The sequence below is a fragment of the Dendrobium catenatum genome, unplaced genomic scaffold, assembly GCF_001605985.2.
Source record: "Dendrobium catenatum unplaced genomic scaffold, ASM160598v2 original_scaffold_51051, whole genome shotgun sequence".
Classification (NCBI taxonomy): Eukaryota; Viridiplantae; Streptophyta; class Magnoliopsida; order Asparagales; family Orchidaceae; genus Dendrobium; species Dendrobium catenatum.
In genome coordinates this window covers 434442-452565 of record NW_021369505.1, presented here as the reverse complement: position 1 = coordinate 452565, position 18124 = coordinate 434442, and the positions used below count along the sequence as shown (strand labels likewise).

At 36.4% G+C, this 18124-nt stretch overlaps 1 protein-coding gene across 2 annotated transcripts in view; it reads left to right on the top strand.

Moving 5' to 3' along the window:
• The first annotated feature begins 315 nt into the window (after window positions 1-315).
• The window catches only part of LOC110116045 (glucan endo-1,3-beta-glucosidase 14), a 37119-nt gene continuing 19310 nt past the window's right edge, over window positions 316-18124 (top strand). The window contains exons 1-2 of one of the 2 annotated variants that reach the window (XM_028691702.1): window positions 316-733; window positions 1835-2874. In XM_028691702.1, the coding sequence (XP_028547535.1) occupies window positions 679-733; window positions 1835-2874 (1095 nt within the window). In that variant the 5' untranslated portion in view covers window positions 316-678. The remainder of the gene's footprint in view (window positions 734-1834; window positions 2875-18124) is intronic. The other variant, XM_020849486.2, reaches the window with a different exon arrangement.

The following is an 18124-nucleotide window of genomic DNA, read 5'->3' as shown; positions in this document are numbered from 1 at the left end:
TCAAGTTCAATTCAACCCAAACCTGAAATTTTCAGATCGGGTTCAAGTCCTGGTCGAATTTTCAGATCATGTCAAATATTGACACAATGACACCCTTAACAAAATGCATTAGTTCATGAAGTAGGTGGATATTCCATTACATAAATAGGCATGATATTCTCTCTCCCTCTCACAATGATAAACCTCTCTAATTATTCAAAAAAAAAATCTGATAATAATTTATAATTATTTAAAAAAAAAAAGCTGCAGACGTCTTAACTCTTTAGATCATATAAATTAGTAGCAATACGGTAAAGAGCTAGGTAATTAATTTGAAATTTGAAACTTTTTTTGTAATAATTTCGTATAATATATACACATTCCCATACCCTTCCGTTCCTCGATTTCTACCACGGACCAAATAAAAATCGTTCACACCAAGGAAAGCTTTTGGTGGCTTCAGTCACCAGTCCCACTCTCGTCGCCGCTGCGGTGGTCTCCTGCTTGACCTCCTAATGCGCAAGACTCCATTTCCAATCTATATCCACCGGTCGATCTCCGGCGAAGACATCGATTTCTCGACGGAAGTGTCGAGCTTGCTTATCACCGACAAAGAAAACCCCTCTCAAGTGTGGTTTCAGTTCCCAAGGCTCCCCTGCGGCTCTGTATCTCTCGTGATCGCTGCCTCCCGCGAAGGAGATGAGGAGTTTAGCTCCGGTTGTCAGATGTCTCCTTTTGGTGACCACCTTACATGGTGAATTCAAATTCTTTCCTTTCTTGTTTTAACCGGCAATCTTGCTACTTTCATTTCGCCTTTCCGGGTCAAATTAAGCTTTGTTCAGCGGGGTTTCTCGAAAATTTTGAGTGGATATCGGACTAGGAAGTTTTTTTGGGTTTAGATTGATGCCATGAGCTCTGCTGAGTAATTCTTCTGTCAATCGATTACTTACTTTATGCTTTGTGCGTCTTGTTCTGGACTCTTGATTCTGGTGGGGTTATCCAGCACATATTTCTTAATTAGATGTTCCTACAGTAACTTTGTGTTCTTTTTTATACTTGTCTCTAAGAAATTTTGTCTTTTTTAAGGAAAATTGATCATGTCCTATGATGCTTAGGAGACTTAATGATATTTCTATGTTGTTGGTTTTTTTCATTATTCCTATCCATTTTCCACTTTTTCTTGTCTTTGTTCTGATTGTTGATTCAGCAATTTGTATGTATTTCAGTTTGTTGTACTTGGTTTCTGTTATTCTTTCATACCATTCTCATTAATTTGTTTTGTTTTCTTTCATATCATAATCAGGTTTTATACAATATTTTCTCTTTAAGTAATCACGGGAAATTTTAAAACTTAAATTGGCCGAAGAAGATATTTGTCTGCTTTGTCTCTCTAAGACCTTTTGGTGTTATTTGTCTCGCTCTACTCCAATTTTGTGCTTCTATGGTTTTATCATAGGACTTAGGTTTTGTTTGAGGGCAAATTATTGCATCTGGTCACCGGACAGGGAGATAGGTTCGGATATTAATAAAATATTATTTTAAATTAAGCGCAGGAAAAGCGCAAGTCAAAAGCGCAGGTGACGTGGCAAGTTTTTATTGGATGTCCAAAACTATCCTCCGTGTCCAGTTACCGGATGCAATATTGCCTTGTTTGAGATTACTTTCTTATTGCTTCTTAAAATAGCTTTTTAGTAAAAAAATTAAAAATTTTGTACTAGAAGCTGCTTTAAGAGAGTAAGAAAGCTGCCCAAAAGGAAGCCTTAGTCATTGTCGCATTGATCAACAAAAGATAAAATCTTTACCTCTTTATTTAAATTTCGCTGTGGTTTTTTAGCCTTTTTCCTATTGTTTGTAGGCATCTGGACAGTTAGGGCATTTACTGGAACTTATGGTGTAAATTATGGTAGGATAGCTGATAATATTCCTGCACCTGAAAAAGTAGTTTCGCTTCTTAAAGCAGTAAAGATCAAGAATGTTAAGATTTATGATTCTGATCATGATGTGCTAACAGCATTTAAGGGTTCTGGGCTTGAGTTAGTTGTCGGGCTCAGTAATGACCATGTAAAAGAAGTAAATGCAAGTGAAGACCGGGCCATGGAATGGGTCAAGGAAAATGTGCAGTCATGGTTACCTGATACACATATCAGAGGAATTGCAGTCGGTAATGAAGTGCTTGGAGGAGGAGATCAGGATCTGGAAGCAGCATTGTTTGGTGCAATAAAGAATGTGTATAAGGCTCTATCTCGGCTTCAGCTCGCTGATCTTATTCAAATCTCCTCACCACACTCACAGGCTGTTTTTGCTAACTCATATCCTCCATCAAATTGCACATTTAATGATAGTATATTCCAGTATATGAAGCCTATCCTGGATTTCTTTTCAAAGATCGGCTCTCCTTTCTCTCTCAATATATATCCATTCATAGCATACAAAAGTGATCCTCAGCATATTGACCTTAACTATGCTTTGTTCCAGCCGAACCACGGAATACTCGACCCTATAACTAATCTGCACTATGACAACATGTTTGATGCTGAGATAGATGCAGCTTATGCTGCTTTGGATGCCGCTGGCTATGGTAAGATGGTAGTTGAGGTTACTGAGACAGGTTGGGCTTCTAGTGGCGACGAAGATGAAACAGGAGCTTCAACACAGAATGCTCGAACATACAATTATAATCTACGCAAAAGGCTCTTTAAGAGAAAAGGAACACCACGTAGACCGAAAATTGTCATCAAAGCATATATGTTTGCCTTGTTTAATGAGGATTCAAAGCCAGGACCAAGTTCTGAGAAGCATTATGGACTATTCAAGGCTGATGGGAGTATTTCATATGATATTGGACTTTCTGGTCTTTCAACTTGGCATGCATCGTCCTCATCCCACTCTCTAAAGGTAACAGTGGTATTCCAGTTTCTATCTTTGAGGTCTTGACTCCTAATTTTAGATAATAGAATAGAAGTATTTCGTCACGAATGGAATTAATATCTTCTGTATCATTAGTTATTAAATTAGATAATATGTCATATACAGACTTTAAAAACTGCACAAATGTCATAAATTACTAGTTTGTAATTAGAATCACTAATTTTCGGTAGGATACATTAATTAAGAGTTGCAGATGGGGAATCAAATCATTAATTCAGCATTGTCGCATTTCATGCACACAAATCCTTTAGTATCTATTAGAAACTTCTAGTTATTAGAAACTGCTAGTTTCTTTCTAATTGTGTCTAACTGGTACCATCTTCCTCTAGATTCCTCAACATAGTATGCATAGATAAGATGGTTTAACAACTTAGCATAGCATAACATGCATAGATCTTGATTACTAACTTCTTATTTGATCGCATCAAGGGAATAATTCAACGTGGTTATCCAAATTCGACAGTTATTATACATGCTATTATATAGGACATTATTATTATGCTGCTATTGCGAGAGGTTTTGAATGCTGCTACCTGTGGTTTGTTGTTCTGTTGGTTTCGAGTGCGGCTACTCATAGTTTGTTTTATGGGCCTTTCCTTGCAATTATAGCCTTTATTCACAGGAAAAGGACTTCATGTGGCTATTTAATTTCTAATTTTTGTCAAACTTAAAATATGAACATGATTGTTTTTTTGGAATCAATTTGGGTTTATTTCATGCTAGTTATATCTAGCAACTTAAAAAGTCTATAAATTGAGGTTATGAGGCATGTAAATTATTAACATTAGCTTGAATAAAACCTCTTTCTAATTTCAATCTTGGGAGTGCAAGTTGGACATGTGGCTTTTTCAAATGCGATATAAGTGTAACTATCAAATTTTTGGGGAGATAATCTCCTTATTTTGGACAAAATCAATTGGTTGACTTGTTGAGGAAGAAAAATCAATTGTGTTGTGATTAATTTGATTAAAACAAGAATTGATAATTTGAAAGTCAATCAAGTCCATGCACGTGATTGAAAACGAATTCCAACCACAATAATGAACCAATTTGTTTGAATGTTAATTATTGTAGAAGATAAGTGATTCATCTTGATAAAAAAAGAATATGTAACAATGATGTTTATTGAAACCGTAGATGTCAAAAAATTTATGTAGATGGCATAGTCATATAAGTTTGAGTTGATGTACCTGCCTGTGATGGTCAAAGTGATCCTAGAGCACTTGTTGACTTGTTATTATATCTAGATAACTTATTTGAATGTCAATTTATGTTTGATGAATGACAAGTAGGATTCACAAAAATAAAATTTATTGAGCTAGGTCAACTTTATTGGATGAAAATGAAAAAAATTGGGAAAGGATGGGAAGGGAATCTACTACATCTTAGATTGAAATGAAACAAATTTAAAAAAAAAATGTTTGGTTTTATCATATAATAACTATTTTCTTGATAAATTTAATTTATTGAAGCAATGAACTAAAACAACTATGACATACATGAGCAATTTGAAGAATTATTGATGTGTTCTAAGATCATTGAAGAAGCTGAAACTACACTCTAGCTCTAGGTATGGTATGGTATCTTAAACATAAGAGAGATGATAGATCACCATATTCAATCACTCAAGCATGTTTTTCAACTTTACTATGAATAAATGCCAAATTTGCCATGTCTAAGAAGTTTATTAATTAGTTTGACTGTAAAATCAATCAATTTTAATATGTTGCATCTACCACATCTAAGGGTAGTAATACTATAGTTAATAAAGATCATAAAGGGAGATAGATCTACCACATTTGCATTTGGGTTATATATTTCTTCTAAGACATGTTTTAAGTACCAGAACTCAGAATGAGGGCGAAATCTCTGGGTAGTGTCTTATCTACAAACCCATCTGCCTTCCAAAATTTACCCTGGAACTTAGTTCGTTAAAACTCCCTCGCCGAATAAAAATGAAATCGCGCGGCGGGGAGGACGGGGCCGAATTTTCGGAGCCCACAGACACATCAATTATTAAAAATATAGAATATGGATACGAGTTGGACATGATATTATAATTTTTATAACTTAAAAATAGTGTATAAAATTTGTAAAAAAATAATATTAAGAATAATTGATAGATAATAAGATAGTTAATTAAGATTTGTGCTTAAAATGATTAATTTTAGGATGTTGAGTGTCGCACGTTGATGTCATGTGTCAGACATTGAGAGTTAGACGACAATGTTGTTGAGAGTCGGGCATCAAAGATGTCCAATGGGCATCCGACATCAATGTTGAGACAATGTTAATTGTTAATGTTGAGATGATGTTGGTCAAAGATGAGATGTCAAGACTCTGCGGAGGCATGATTATAGGTATATAAATTGTTGGCATCGAGCTACGATGTTGGGATGATTTTGAAAAGTTGATTTTAGGATGGTATTAAATGTCGATGTTATGATGATATCAAATATTATTGTGAAACCCTATCTATGACCCGCCAGAGAGAAATGACAATGAGAATATTTGTTGAATGGGGTATCGAGTGCTATCAATTGATTTATGGAGAGGAAATAAGAAATTTCATTTTTATTGTTTCAATTAATAAAATTTTGAAATACAAGAAATTATATTTAATTTTTTTTAATAAAACATTTGAATTGCGTGTTAGACACGTATGCCCAATTTTTTTAATCGAACAAATCTTTGACATGTTGGATGATTATCTTGCCTAACATTGCATACCTATTTGAGGTGAAGTGTCGGAGCATCATAATTGTTATTAGATTCATCATTATACTTGTGAGTATCCTAGTAAAGTGCTTGCATATAAATGTGAATGAGGAAGATGATGAAATTAAGGATTTTGATGAAGATGCTTGTGATTTTTCAAACTTATTTAAAGTATGGGGAGAAGTTTTTTCAAGCTTATAATTGATAGTGAGAATTGTGTAAATTTGCCTTAAACAACATGAATTTTCAAACTTGAACCACAACTACGTATATTAAGGTATCTTTGGTAGATTAAACTACTATATATTTGTGTGTTAGAGACATCCAATTTCAATTTAATTAGCTTCCTATATTGCTAGAATTTCACGTGATGTGTTGCGCATGGATGTTGCTTTATTATTTTGGATAGACCTTAGTTGTACCTTAATAATTTTTGGGAGTTGTAATTCATATGCTTTCAGGACTTATGAGGCATGGGTAGTTTTTAAACCTATAAAGCCTTAGGGTAAGTCTGAATTTGCAAAACAATTGATTGGTCCCAATGAAGCCAAGAAAATTTTTTATATTCTAAGTAAACATACATTTGAGAAAAAGGGTGGGCAAGGAGGAGCGATCTAGATTTTAGTAACTATTGTATTAAATAATATAGTGTTTTATGTTGTGACTTTGATAAATTGTTGATTGGTTTTAAAGCATTTGTCTTGATGAACTTTTTAACGAGTGGCCGCCATTGAGGATGCACAACATGCTATTGATTTAGTCCTTGAATCATCCTTACCTAGTTAACTAGTTATAGTATGAATCCAACATAATATGTTGAAATGAAATGATGGGTTGATGGCTTACTTAGAAATGGATTTATTAGGGAAAGGGGATAATGATAGTAAACACTTGAAAAACTCAAGTGGAACCTATCAATTTTAAGATTCCAGCAATATTTCTCCACAAAAACCCCAACCAAACCAGGAAAAACAGCAATATTATTGTGATAATCAAAGAAAAACGGAAAGAAAATACCAAGATACAATAGATCCTCGATTTGAGAGGAGGATCGATTTCTCCGAACTCTCTAGACACTGTTAGAGCCTAAGACACCAAGCACCAACCCAAATTTAATAAACAAACATAATGTCCTAACCCTAATACAAACTTCTACTTAAAACAAACATCAAAATAACACTAAAGGACTAAACATCCCTCATTCTATCTCCCTTAGGTAGTGGACCCTATCCTAAGGGGGGTGGGATTTGGAGCCTGCGGAATAGCAGGCTTCCGCTTGCTGTATTGCTTGAGCCGGTCCAAGTGGAGGACCAGTCTATGCCTATCAGATAATTCCTTGAATTGCACCTATTTTGGTTACACCTAAGAAAAGTTGGAGCTAGTAAATGTGTGTAGACTATAACACTATCAATAAAATCACCATCAAATATATATTTCATGTATCTCAATTACATGATATATTAGAGATGATGAATGCCCATGTGATATTTTTTAAGGGTAATTGAGAAATGGATATAATCATGTTGGGGTGAGGGAAGGTGATGAATGGAAAACTATATTTAAAATCAAATATGGATTATATGAATGCTTTGTGATGCCATATGGATTAATCATTATAAATAGCACTTTTGTGTGAAAAATGGATTATGTTTTGTGATATTTTAATTTGATGATATTTAATCTATAACAAGACATGGAATGATCATTTGATATATTCTATAAAGACATTTGAGGCTTAACAAGCAAAAAAGTTATATCTGAATATGAAGAAGTGTTGTTTTGTGACTTCATTTATAATCTTCTTAGGATTTATTGTATTTGGGGATGAATTAGTTGTTTATTATGATAAGGTTTAAATGATTAATGATCGACTAAAACTTCCTCATATTATGATATTTAATGTGCATGGTATGACTATTTTTTAGAGGCGATTATCAAAGTGTTTGTTACCATTGTCACTAATTATAAATTAGAAAAAAAGATAAAAATGGTCCCTTGACTCTTTATGAAATATCAAAATAAATCTTAACTATATTAAATGATACATTTGGGTCATTCAATTCCTTAAACATATATATTTAAACTATGGTAGAGAATTTCTATATTATTATGCAAATTCTTCGTTATTGGTGGCATTTTCGGTTACTTAAAAGAACTTGTGCTATACTCTAATCTTCAAAATTTGAATTATTTGAATTTGTATAAGAAAATGGGGTATAAAATGCTAAGGTGGGTAGAGTTCCTAAAAAAAATAATCTTTTGATCATAAACATTGTGCTAGAATTGAAAATAAATTTATTAATAGTTTGAGTAGAGATTTTGTACTTCTTTATGCAATGCAGATCAAGAATATTGGTTTTTATCATATAAAGAAGAGTATGTTATTTTAATGATTTTTAATTTCGTTAATCATATCGTCCATCATACAATTCATGCTTACTGTCTCAATCTATTTTTGGCTCTCTATTACATTTATTTTGCACCACAGATATTCAGAATTCTCTACTGCCTGGAACTTCTTCATCTTGTGCTATTTAAAACCCCTGTTATGTTAAAAGTTTTAGATAGGTTTTCTCTAGCTGATAACTACAAACTACACCCTTTTTTCTCTGACCATAACTTCTCTTATAATCTGTTTCTTGGAACACAACTTGGTGTCAAATATGCTGAAATGAAAATTGAACCACTGCTGGATATAAATTTACTTAATTGAATTCAGTGCTCCCATGTTTAGAGAGTCATCCTCTCTTAGGCTTCGTTTGAGACAACTTTTTTACTGCTTTGTTGACCTGTATGCTATATCCAAAGGAAAAAAAAAAGAGAAGCTCAAAATCATACCTTACCCGATGGATCCACGATTTCTGCCGAAATCCCTGCTGAAATTCCGCCGAGGAACTGTAGATTCGGCGCCGCTCATGTCAAAACCTCTGCTATTCCCATGACAACGCCTCGTTTATGTCGTTATCCTCGTCATTAAATACCAAACCAGTTGAAGCCTTCGGGACGACCCCCTCTTCCACAATCGCGAGCTCTCCCGATCTTCGCTCCTCCCACGCGAGACTTCGATCAAGCTCCGATACCCTGCTCTTCCCCATTCGCTACTCTTCTTCTCTGACCCGACCAAAGCCCAAACTTCCGATCCTACCTGAGCTCCATCCGACCTCGATAGAGCCAACACCCGACCGTATCTCCCTCTTCCCACTCTGTCGCAGGCTCTCGACTCCAAAGCCACGACCGGACTACCCAATCCCGCCGGACCAAGCACCCACTGCCGCAAGCCTTCAGAAGAGGCCGACGCTCCTCTTAGCTGGCTTGACCGCACCTCCCGAACTCCACCTCTTCCGATCCTCCCATACCCGTCGGCTGAGAGAGAGAGAGAGAGAGAGAGAGAGAGAGAGAGAGAGAGAGAGAGAGACCTCTTACCTTGCGAAATCGACGCCTCTCTCCCATTGCCGCTCGACTTAGCTCCATCTCCGACTTTCCCTTCCTTAGGATTAGAAATTACTCCATTTTGATCGGAAGAAGCAACTGGGAGCTCGTTGGTCGTGAAGGTAACATCTCCATTTCGCGCGCCTGTTCGACCTAATCCCGTGAATCTGCCGAACTAAGGGATTATTATTTCATTTAAATAATATAATTTATTTTAATTGTAATTATATTAATTAAATATAATTAATTAAAATTATTATTAATTAATCATAATTTATAAGTTAATTATTATTAATTAATTATATTTTATTAGATTTAATTAATATCAATCAAGTTATAATTAATTATAACTTATTGTCTTAATTAATTTTAATAAAATTTAGTTAATTATTTTCAATTAATTATAATTAATAAGAAAATGCTTACTCTCTCCCCCTTCCCTCTCCTTCCTCGGCGTTCGTGTCGAAACGGTAAACCACCTAAGCATGCCTTTATTGAGCGTGGTAGGAGGGAACCCGGTGCGACACCTACGACGAGGTAGGTGAGTGACCCCTCGATCCACGTGCCAACCACGACAACCCCGCGAAGGTATGAAATTTTCTAAACTCAAAACCCTACTTCAATGTTCGTGGCAAACTGAAGAACCGCCTCATGCACGCCTTTATTGCGCGTGGTGGGATGGGACCCCGGTGCGGCACGTACGGCGAAGCGGGGTCACTCATAAGTACTCCCGAGCGGGGGGAAAGCAAACTGCCTCTTAAAAAAAAAATGCTTTTCAAAACCCCATTCACGCATTTATTGGCGTGGTGGGAGAAAAAACAAAAAAAACACTGCCGCAGTGTCTCACAAACACCAACCGTGCACGTCTTTATTGACGTGGCGGGTAGGCAGTCTCTTGGTTTTTCCCCCAAACTGGGGAGACGTCGGGAGGCTGCCGAATTTTTGTCTGAAATACAAACATTGACTTTGAACAAAATTGGACTTGTGGACTTGATGCAATTGATTTAAATGAATAAAAGCTCTAAATGAACTGGAAAGATAACATAAGCTTGGACTTGAAACAAGAGAACTAGAACTTGAACTCACATGAGTTAAACATACGACCGCACTTGAACTTGATTGAACGCAGGGGACTTATTTGAAATCAAATAATTAATAATTAAAACCTAAACTTGAATCAAATAAGCTAAGTGCAAGGAACTCTAGTTTAATTTGGACAATTGAGCTCAAACAAAGACTTTCAATTTGACTACAAGAGACTCAAACAAATGTAGAAGACTTTGATTTGAACTTGGTGTAAACTTGAAGGAATGATGACTAGAGATTGTAATTTGGGATAATCTCAAAGAACCCAACCCAAACAATTTCAACAAGGGACCGTGCTTTAAGTGAATGAACATACAATCAAATGCAATTCAATAACAAGCCACAATATTTGATCAATCATATGCAATGATAATATTTCCTATATGCATATGTAAAGAAAGAGAGTGATAGTGCAAAGAAGAAATGTTTGAAGATTGCATACTAAGTTCAAGTCAAAATTTGACTCTCCTACAACCAACACAAGCTGACATACAAACTCTCAATGACATCAAAAGGTCATATGCAAGAAACATAGTGTCCCACAAATAATCAAAGGACTGCACTTGCTTATAGATGCGTACAATAGTCTGCTATGAATATGGAGCTAGCTTGCAAATGAATACAGTAGTTCTCTATAAATATCGGATGACTACAACAAATGTAGATGCCTATGAATTATGAAAGGAGACTTGTCGTACATATGGCGTGCTATCTACGGATAAATACAAAAGATCAATAATGATTATTCTGTAATATAGACGCATTAATATATATGCATTTCAAAGTGGATGATAACGCATTATGTGCTAATGATCATAAGTTGATACCAAAGATCCATTCCACATTCAGTATGTCAAAATACAGTAATGCAATGAAAATGGCAAGTTAGTGATTCAAGATACTGGTCATTGATTTTGAAGTGTAAGGCATTGGTAAGGATACAATCATCTAGGGGTGTCAATTTTTGACACGACACGAAACACGACCCGAACCCGACCCGGAAAAATCCGGGTTCGGGTCAACCCAAACCCGAAACGGGTCGGGTTCGGGTTCATGAAATCAACCCGTTTTAAAAATCGGGTCGGGTTCGGGTTGACCCGCCAACCCGAAATTGACCCGAAAGTGACCCGAAAGTGACACGAAAACTCATTTTTGACCCGAAAACCCGAGATTGACCCGATTTTGACCCGAAAACCCGAGATTGACCCGATTTTTGACCCGAAAATTAGCAATTTTGGGTCAATTCCGGGTCATTCGTGTCGGGTCGGGTTGACCCGGACCCGAATCGGGTCGGGTTCGGGTCCAGAAACCTGACCCGTTTTTAAAAACGGGTCGGGTTCGGGTTGACCCGAACAGTGCCGGGTCAGTTTCGGGTTCGACCCGAACCCGACCCGTTGACCCGAATTGACACCCCTGCAATCATCCAAGTTAGAAGTGATTAGTTCATCAAGCCAACAATAGAAAACAAAGAAGACGGCATAATTGATAAATCACTTATTGATTTCTATATGAGTTCTGGAAAGAGAAAGCCAAATCAAATCAAGACTGAATGAATCTCAATTCAATAAAATTTTGAACATTGTGTTGGATAAAATTATAGAGGCTTGCTTATTCTTGATGAACAGTAGTCGTGCATCCAACATATTGTCTGCAAGCAAATATGAAATAATTATAACAAATGCAGTGCCACCGGGTCTGCAACCTTCGTACAAGAAGACAGAAGGCGTCCACAAATGATTTTAAAATACCCCCGCACGTGCACAATAGTTTGTATACACATAGGTACACTAAAAGGGGTAAAAGCAATTATAAAACCCGCATGGGCCCCGGCGAGCGTGTTATTGTTACACACGTGACGTCTAGGGATGCTGCACAGGTCAATAAGTGAATTCTAATTCGAACCCGATCCTTCTATACGGATCAATAGGAGTCGACAAGGTTCGAACCAACAAACAAATATGTGGTTATGACGACCATAATATTTGTTTTAATACATTCATATTAGGCCTTCAAAGCCTAAAATCAAAAGAATTCACTAATAAAGGCTCAAAGCTTACGAAAGTCAATCCCCTATCATCAAGTCGATAAGGTCGACAAGGTTTAATCAAGTGAAAGTGACCCCAAACACCCCGATGATGGCCGTGTTGAATGCATATCTCAACCGGAGGGGTTCCCAAATATTTTCAAATGTCTCCCAAATATCCAAAGTCCATTTCAAATACTCCAAAGCTCCACCCAAAATCCCAGAAAATCTAAAAAATCCCAAAAATCCCAAAATCCAAAAAATATTTAAAATTGAAATACAACTATAAACACTTAAAACAAAATACATCCACCCCCGCAACAGTTTGTCGAGGTGGACAAATTCAAATATAACTCTAGCTCACAAAGAGCCAAATGCCTAGTCGAAAATATCACTAGGATTCATTATCAAAACAGTCTCCTGCCAGTAAGGACGTGGTACGTGTCCTCTGACCGGCGGTTTGCCGCCAAATGGCACCGCAGGATAAACGGTTATGACCCGGGGCCCTCTGAACCGAGTGGTTTTGCCGCCAAATGGCATCACGAAATACTGGTTATGGCCAGCGCCGTTACGTTCCTTATTGGCATCAAATCCTTGAGATATGAATCAATAGGATATGATTGATAGGGCACAAAGCCCTCTGTTAGCTAAGGTGGATTTAAATTTGTCTCCTTAAGTAAATACCCATCCCAGGTCTACAAGGTCCCCTTGGACAAAGCAACCCATGGCTGCCGACAAGGATCCTTCTGTCAGGTTGGGGCGACTACCTCCTCTGACTAAGTAGACCAGGGATCACGATGGCCCGGGACGACGGAACCTTGGGATCTTGATCGGGTCTATCATCCATTCCCCCACCATCCGCTTTAAGTGTAAGATGGTGCAATTTTCAATTTTAAATATCAAATCTCACAAATCTCCAAATTTCCAAACCTATGCTGTTACTATATGCCAGATAACACGTATTCTCTACGTATCTGATTGACGACTAGCCTTAATCGAAAGTTCTCTCTCGTGATCAGGAGGGGTAATTAACTATAGGGGCTTGCGCCTACAGGAAACCAGAACTCAGATCATAAAGTCCCCTCAAAATGAGGGCGAAATCTCTGGGTAGTGTCTTATCTACGAACCCATCTGCCTTCCAAAATTTACCCCGGAACTTATCTGTTAAAACTCCCCTCGCCAAGTAAAAAGTATATCAGTGCGCGGCGGGGAGGCCGGGGCCGAATTTTCGGGGCCCACATGCTTCTTGAAGCAGTTTTTTAGTATAAAAATTAAATTTTTTGTACTATAAAGCTGCTTCAAGAAGCAATAAAAAAGCCGTCCCAAACGAGCCTTGGTCTTGTGTACCAGCTTCATATTTGCTGCAGCAGCTTTCCTTAAATACCATATCTCTGGAATATAGATTGGATTGTGTTTACCACTTCTGTTTCTTAGTAAAACAGCGTGATAAGGAAGTGGCAACAATCATGAGCTCAGACCTCTTGGGATAAAAAATGCTAGTATATTCTTTTAATTGTGCTCTAAATTTCTTGATCTGGGTTAGATTCTGTGTGCTTGCGGCATTGACTACCTAGAATCATGCATATTAATAATGGTCTAGTTACTTAGGCCTTGCTTGGAATCATTTATTTATTTTATAAAAATAGATTAAATAGTTAACAAAATTTGTTTGCTAAGCTCACCATAAACAAGTTTGAGATGGTTAAGTGTCTTCAAAAGAAATTTTTTTCTTGACCCTATTCCTTTGGTCACGACCCAGTCTTCTGCGATGCCTTCCAACATCATCATTACTTTTGATCGCAATGACCAACTATTTTGTTTACCGTCCATACCAATTGATAAGTTACTTGGGCAAGATAAATTAATAGCAACAGAGATGGATGTGTCTATTATTGGTAACGAGAGGCATCAATGGTGATAAAGATGCCATCGAAAACATAGATCAACTGTGATGGAGATGCAAATTTTTTGTTGTTGAGAGCAAAGATGTGAATCTATCACTAGTGAGAATATGATCAATAATGATTGTTGAGATGTGCATCTATCGCATGCGAGGAAGAAAAGATGGAGACTAGACTGATTTGAAGGAGATGAGAAAGTATTAAAATGATTATGAGTATTAAAATAAAATAAGGTTCCAAGGAAATGTGGTTGTGGTGAGAGTGGAGGTGGATTTAGTGTGTGGGCGGGAGTGAAATGGTTGGTGTAAATGGCCCCACGAAATTTTGCATACCCTTTATATAGGCTTATGTAATACAATATTATGTACTCTAGATATAAAGTTTTATATGAATTTGCTCCCCTACCCTGAAAAGAATTTGAGAAATATTTTTTTATTAAACAAGTGCCCCTCCCCACAAATTCTAAAATTCTGGATCTACCACCATATTAAAGAAAGAGCAAAAGATGTTCGTGCTTCATGAGAGAGAAAAAAAGGAGAATATCATATTAGGAAATGGGAAGTGCATAGAGAAAAAGTTTGTCGGATTTAATGTTTTTACTAGTTGATTTCCAAAATAGATCTTTAAAAACAAAAAATAAAAATTAAATCAACCAACCAAAACTCTTAGTTGCTATTTTATGTCCTTAAAGGCACATTGCAATTATTCTATGTCGTTTTAATACGTTATGTTTAATCACACAACCAAGGGGAGGCCACGTCAGCAATTCGTGGGCAGCAATCCAAGGGTTACAGTTGGGGATTCGTGAGCAGTAATCCGAGGCCTGCAGTTAGAGATCTGTGGAATAGATTATTATAATTAATTAGATTAAATGTCTTTCCTTTTTTTTTTTCTTTTTACTCTCCTAGAATGTATAAATATGTAAAGGAATATAATAGAATTAGAATTTCTCTCAAAACAATTTTTTCATGGTATCAAAGACTAGGAAAATACTAAGCCTCTCTGAGTGCTAGCGGCAAACCTTCCTGCCTTTCTTCCAAACCCTCAACCGACGGTAACCCTCCATCATCCTGTCGATAGCCTCTCTTCAAGCATCGGTAGTCCTTGCCCAAAATTCATCTTCTCTTTCAATCGAGGAAGCCCAACCATGTCCATGGATAGCGAGATCTCATCCTCCTACTCAAATATTATCGGTTTAAACATCAAAAACTCTGGATATGCAGACAACTTTTCTCCTCTTCCTAGACCATGGTGTGATCAATGTGCCAAACCAGGACATACAAAGGATACATGTTAGAAGATTCATTAAAAACCAGTTGATTGGAAGGCAAAATAATCGGCACAAGAAAGTAAGGTGAACTCTGTCAACACCATGCAAGATAAATCCATCAAAATTGAAGCTATTCCTTTCACCAAGGAGCATTTAGAGATGCTAAAGTTGATGCTTATCAACATCACAAACCAACAGTCTCCAGAACCTGCTACCAGCCAACACGCTCACTTAGGTATAAAACAGTCAAAATTTTGGGTTATTGACTCAGGAGCATTAAATCATATGATAGAAGACATTACACTCCTTCATGACTATCAATCTTATCATTCAAATCGAATAATTAAGATTGTTGATGGCTCAATATTCAAAGTTTTGGGTGCTGGTTATGCTTTTGTCACATAAGCCATCACCCTTAAATCAGTGCTTTATGTGCCCAATCTCGAGTGCAATCTGATTTCCATTAATAAATTGACTTGAGATAGTAATTGCTTAATAAGTTTCTCCAATAATGTATGTATTTTTCAAGAACTAGACTTGGAGAAGAAGATTGACAATGTTGAGATGTGTTCTAGGTTATATTACATCAATACACCCAAATCCATACAAACCTTAATTATTGCTCCTAAGAATCATCTTATTGTAAGTCTGTTGGTTGAAAGTCGTTCTAGAGTCAATCAAGATTGAGAGATTATCATGTGGTATTATAGGTTAGGTCATCCAAATTTCATGTATCTTGAAAAGCTTTTTCCCTATTTATTTATTAATAAAAATCCAAATTTGTTCAAATTTGAAACTTGTCAATTGGCTAAACACACTAGGTCATCTTACCCAATTGTTCCTTACCAACCTTCTAAACCCTTTGTCTTGATTCATAATGATATTTGGGGATCCTCAAGGGTTAAAAATATAAGTTGAGCTAGGTGGTTTGTGATATTTGTTGATGATTATATTATATTCACTTGCATTTATTTAATGAGGAAAAATCTGAAGTTGAAAGGTATTCAAATCATTTCAACTGATGATTCAAAATTAGTTTGATACAAAAATTCAAATCTTAAAATCAGACAATGGGAGAGAGTACTTCCATTCTATCATGAGAGAATTAAGACAAGAATGAGATTTTTTTTAGGTTTTAAATCTTGGACCATATCCTATTACACACATTATGCTACAAAAACATGTAACTACAACATGTTGGTTAGGACAAGAAAGATTTTAATTTAGGAGCTAGAGATTTTTATTGCTCTGTCCTACCACACACATCAAGTTATAATAATATGTAACTACATTATGTTGGCCAGTACTGTGGACTAATTAAATGTTAATGTACCACTGATTTGATATTTAATATTTCTTTAGACAAATCCGCATAATTAGTGTTAATTATCCCGAAGAATAAACTAACACTGCATTATCGATTTGGGAAATAAATGATTTATTTTCATATTCGAACTCCGCGTAGGAAATGTTGAAATTATCCTGAAGGAGAGATACCTATCAAGCCAACGAATATTCTAAGTGAGTTCATGTGCATATATGCCTCAACAAAATGGGTAGCTTAGAGAAAAAATATGCAACTCCTAAAATTCACCAGATCTATTATGCTATTCACTAAAGTACCAAAATATCTATGGGGGAAAGCCATTCTTACAGTTGCATACCTAATAAATAGGTTACTTACTTGGATTCTAAAATTTGAAACACCTAGACAAACTCTACTCAAATCCTCATGCTCGATTCATATCATCAAACCTTCACCTTCCACCTAAAGTTTTTAGGTGCTTTGCCTTTCATATCTATCCACAAGATAGAAGTAAGCTTGACCCAAGATAAAAAAAAAGTGTCTTTATTGGCTATTCCCTGACAAAAAAAGGTTACAAATGTTTTTGCCCTATTTCTAGGAAAGTATTTGAAACCATGGATGTCACCTTCTTTGAAACAACCTATACTTCACAAGTTTTAAAGTTCAGCGGGTGAGTGAAGGAGAATTTCAAACTTGGGAGTGAAATTCCTTATTATACAACCAAACATAGTGTGAGACCTCGTTCCCTTACTGTTCCTCTCTAGCTTGGATTTTCCTCCCAGGATCGTCCGGGACGATAGTGAGATCGTCCAGGCCGATCTGTACTGTTCAAAATATCGGCCTGAAACTAGTTCTGGGAACCATCCAGGATGATCGATTTTGGTCTGATCGTCCCGGGACGATTTGGCGATCGGCCGGGCCGATCAGCCTAATGATATATGAAAATCAGCTCGTTTTGAGGAGAGAGAAAATCATTTTTATAAAAACAGATATTTTGAGGAGAGAGAAAGAGAAAGGGAAAAGAGGAAAAGCTGGGTTTTGGAGGCCGCGGAGCACTTTTCGTCCGACGCTGCTGTTGGAGAAAGTGTAGATCTCGTGGTAAGGACTCCGAATCCTATTTCTGTTTTCAGAGATATTGTGTTTTGACCGAGTTGTGCATTGTTTTGTGTTTTCGTAGTCGAATTTTAGACCTGATTTGATATTGACACAACTTTCACCGCACAACTTTTGGTATGTTATAGATATGACTATTGTACACGATTTGAGTATTTTCTGCGATGATTTTACCAGTCGGAATTGATTCTATGCGATTTTAATTGAATAGAAAAATATCAGGACTTGATTTGATTTGGATTCTATAGAATAATAGTCTTGTATTGATGTCGTGGATATTCTACTGTAATTTGGAGAAATTTGGAATTTGTGCTTTTTGCAGGATTTTGTGTAAATTTGACAAACTGTTGTTACTCTGCCCGATTTTCGTA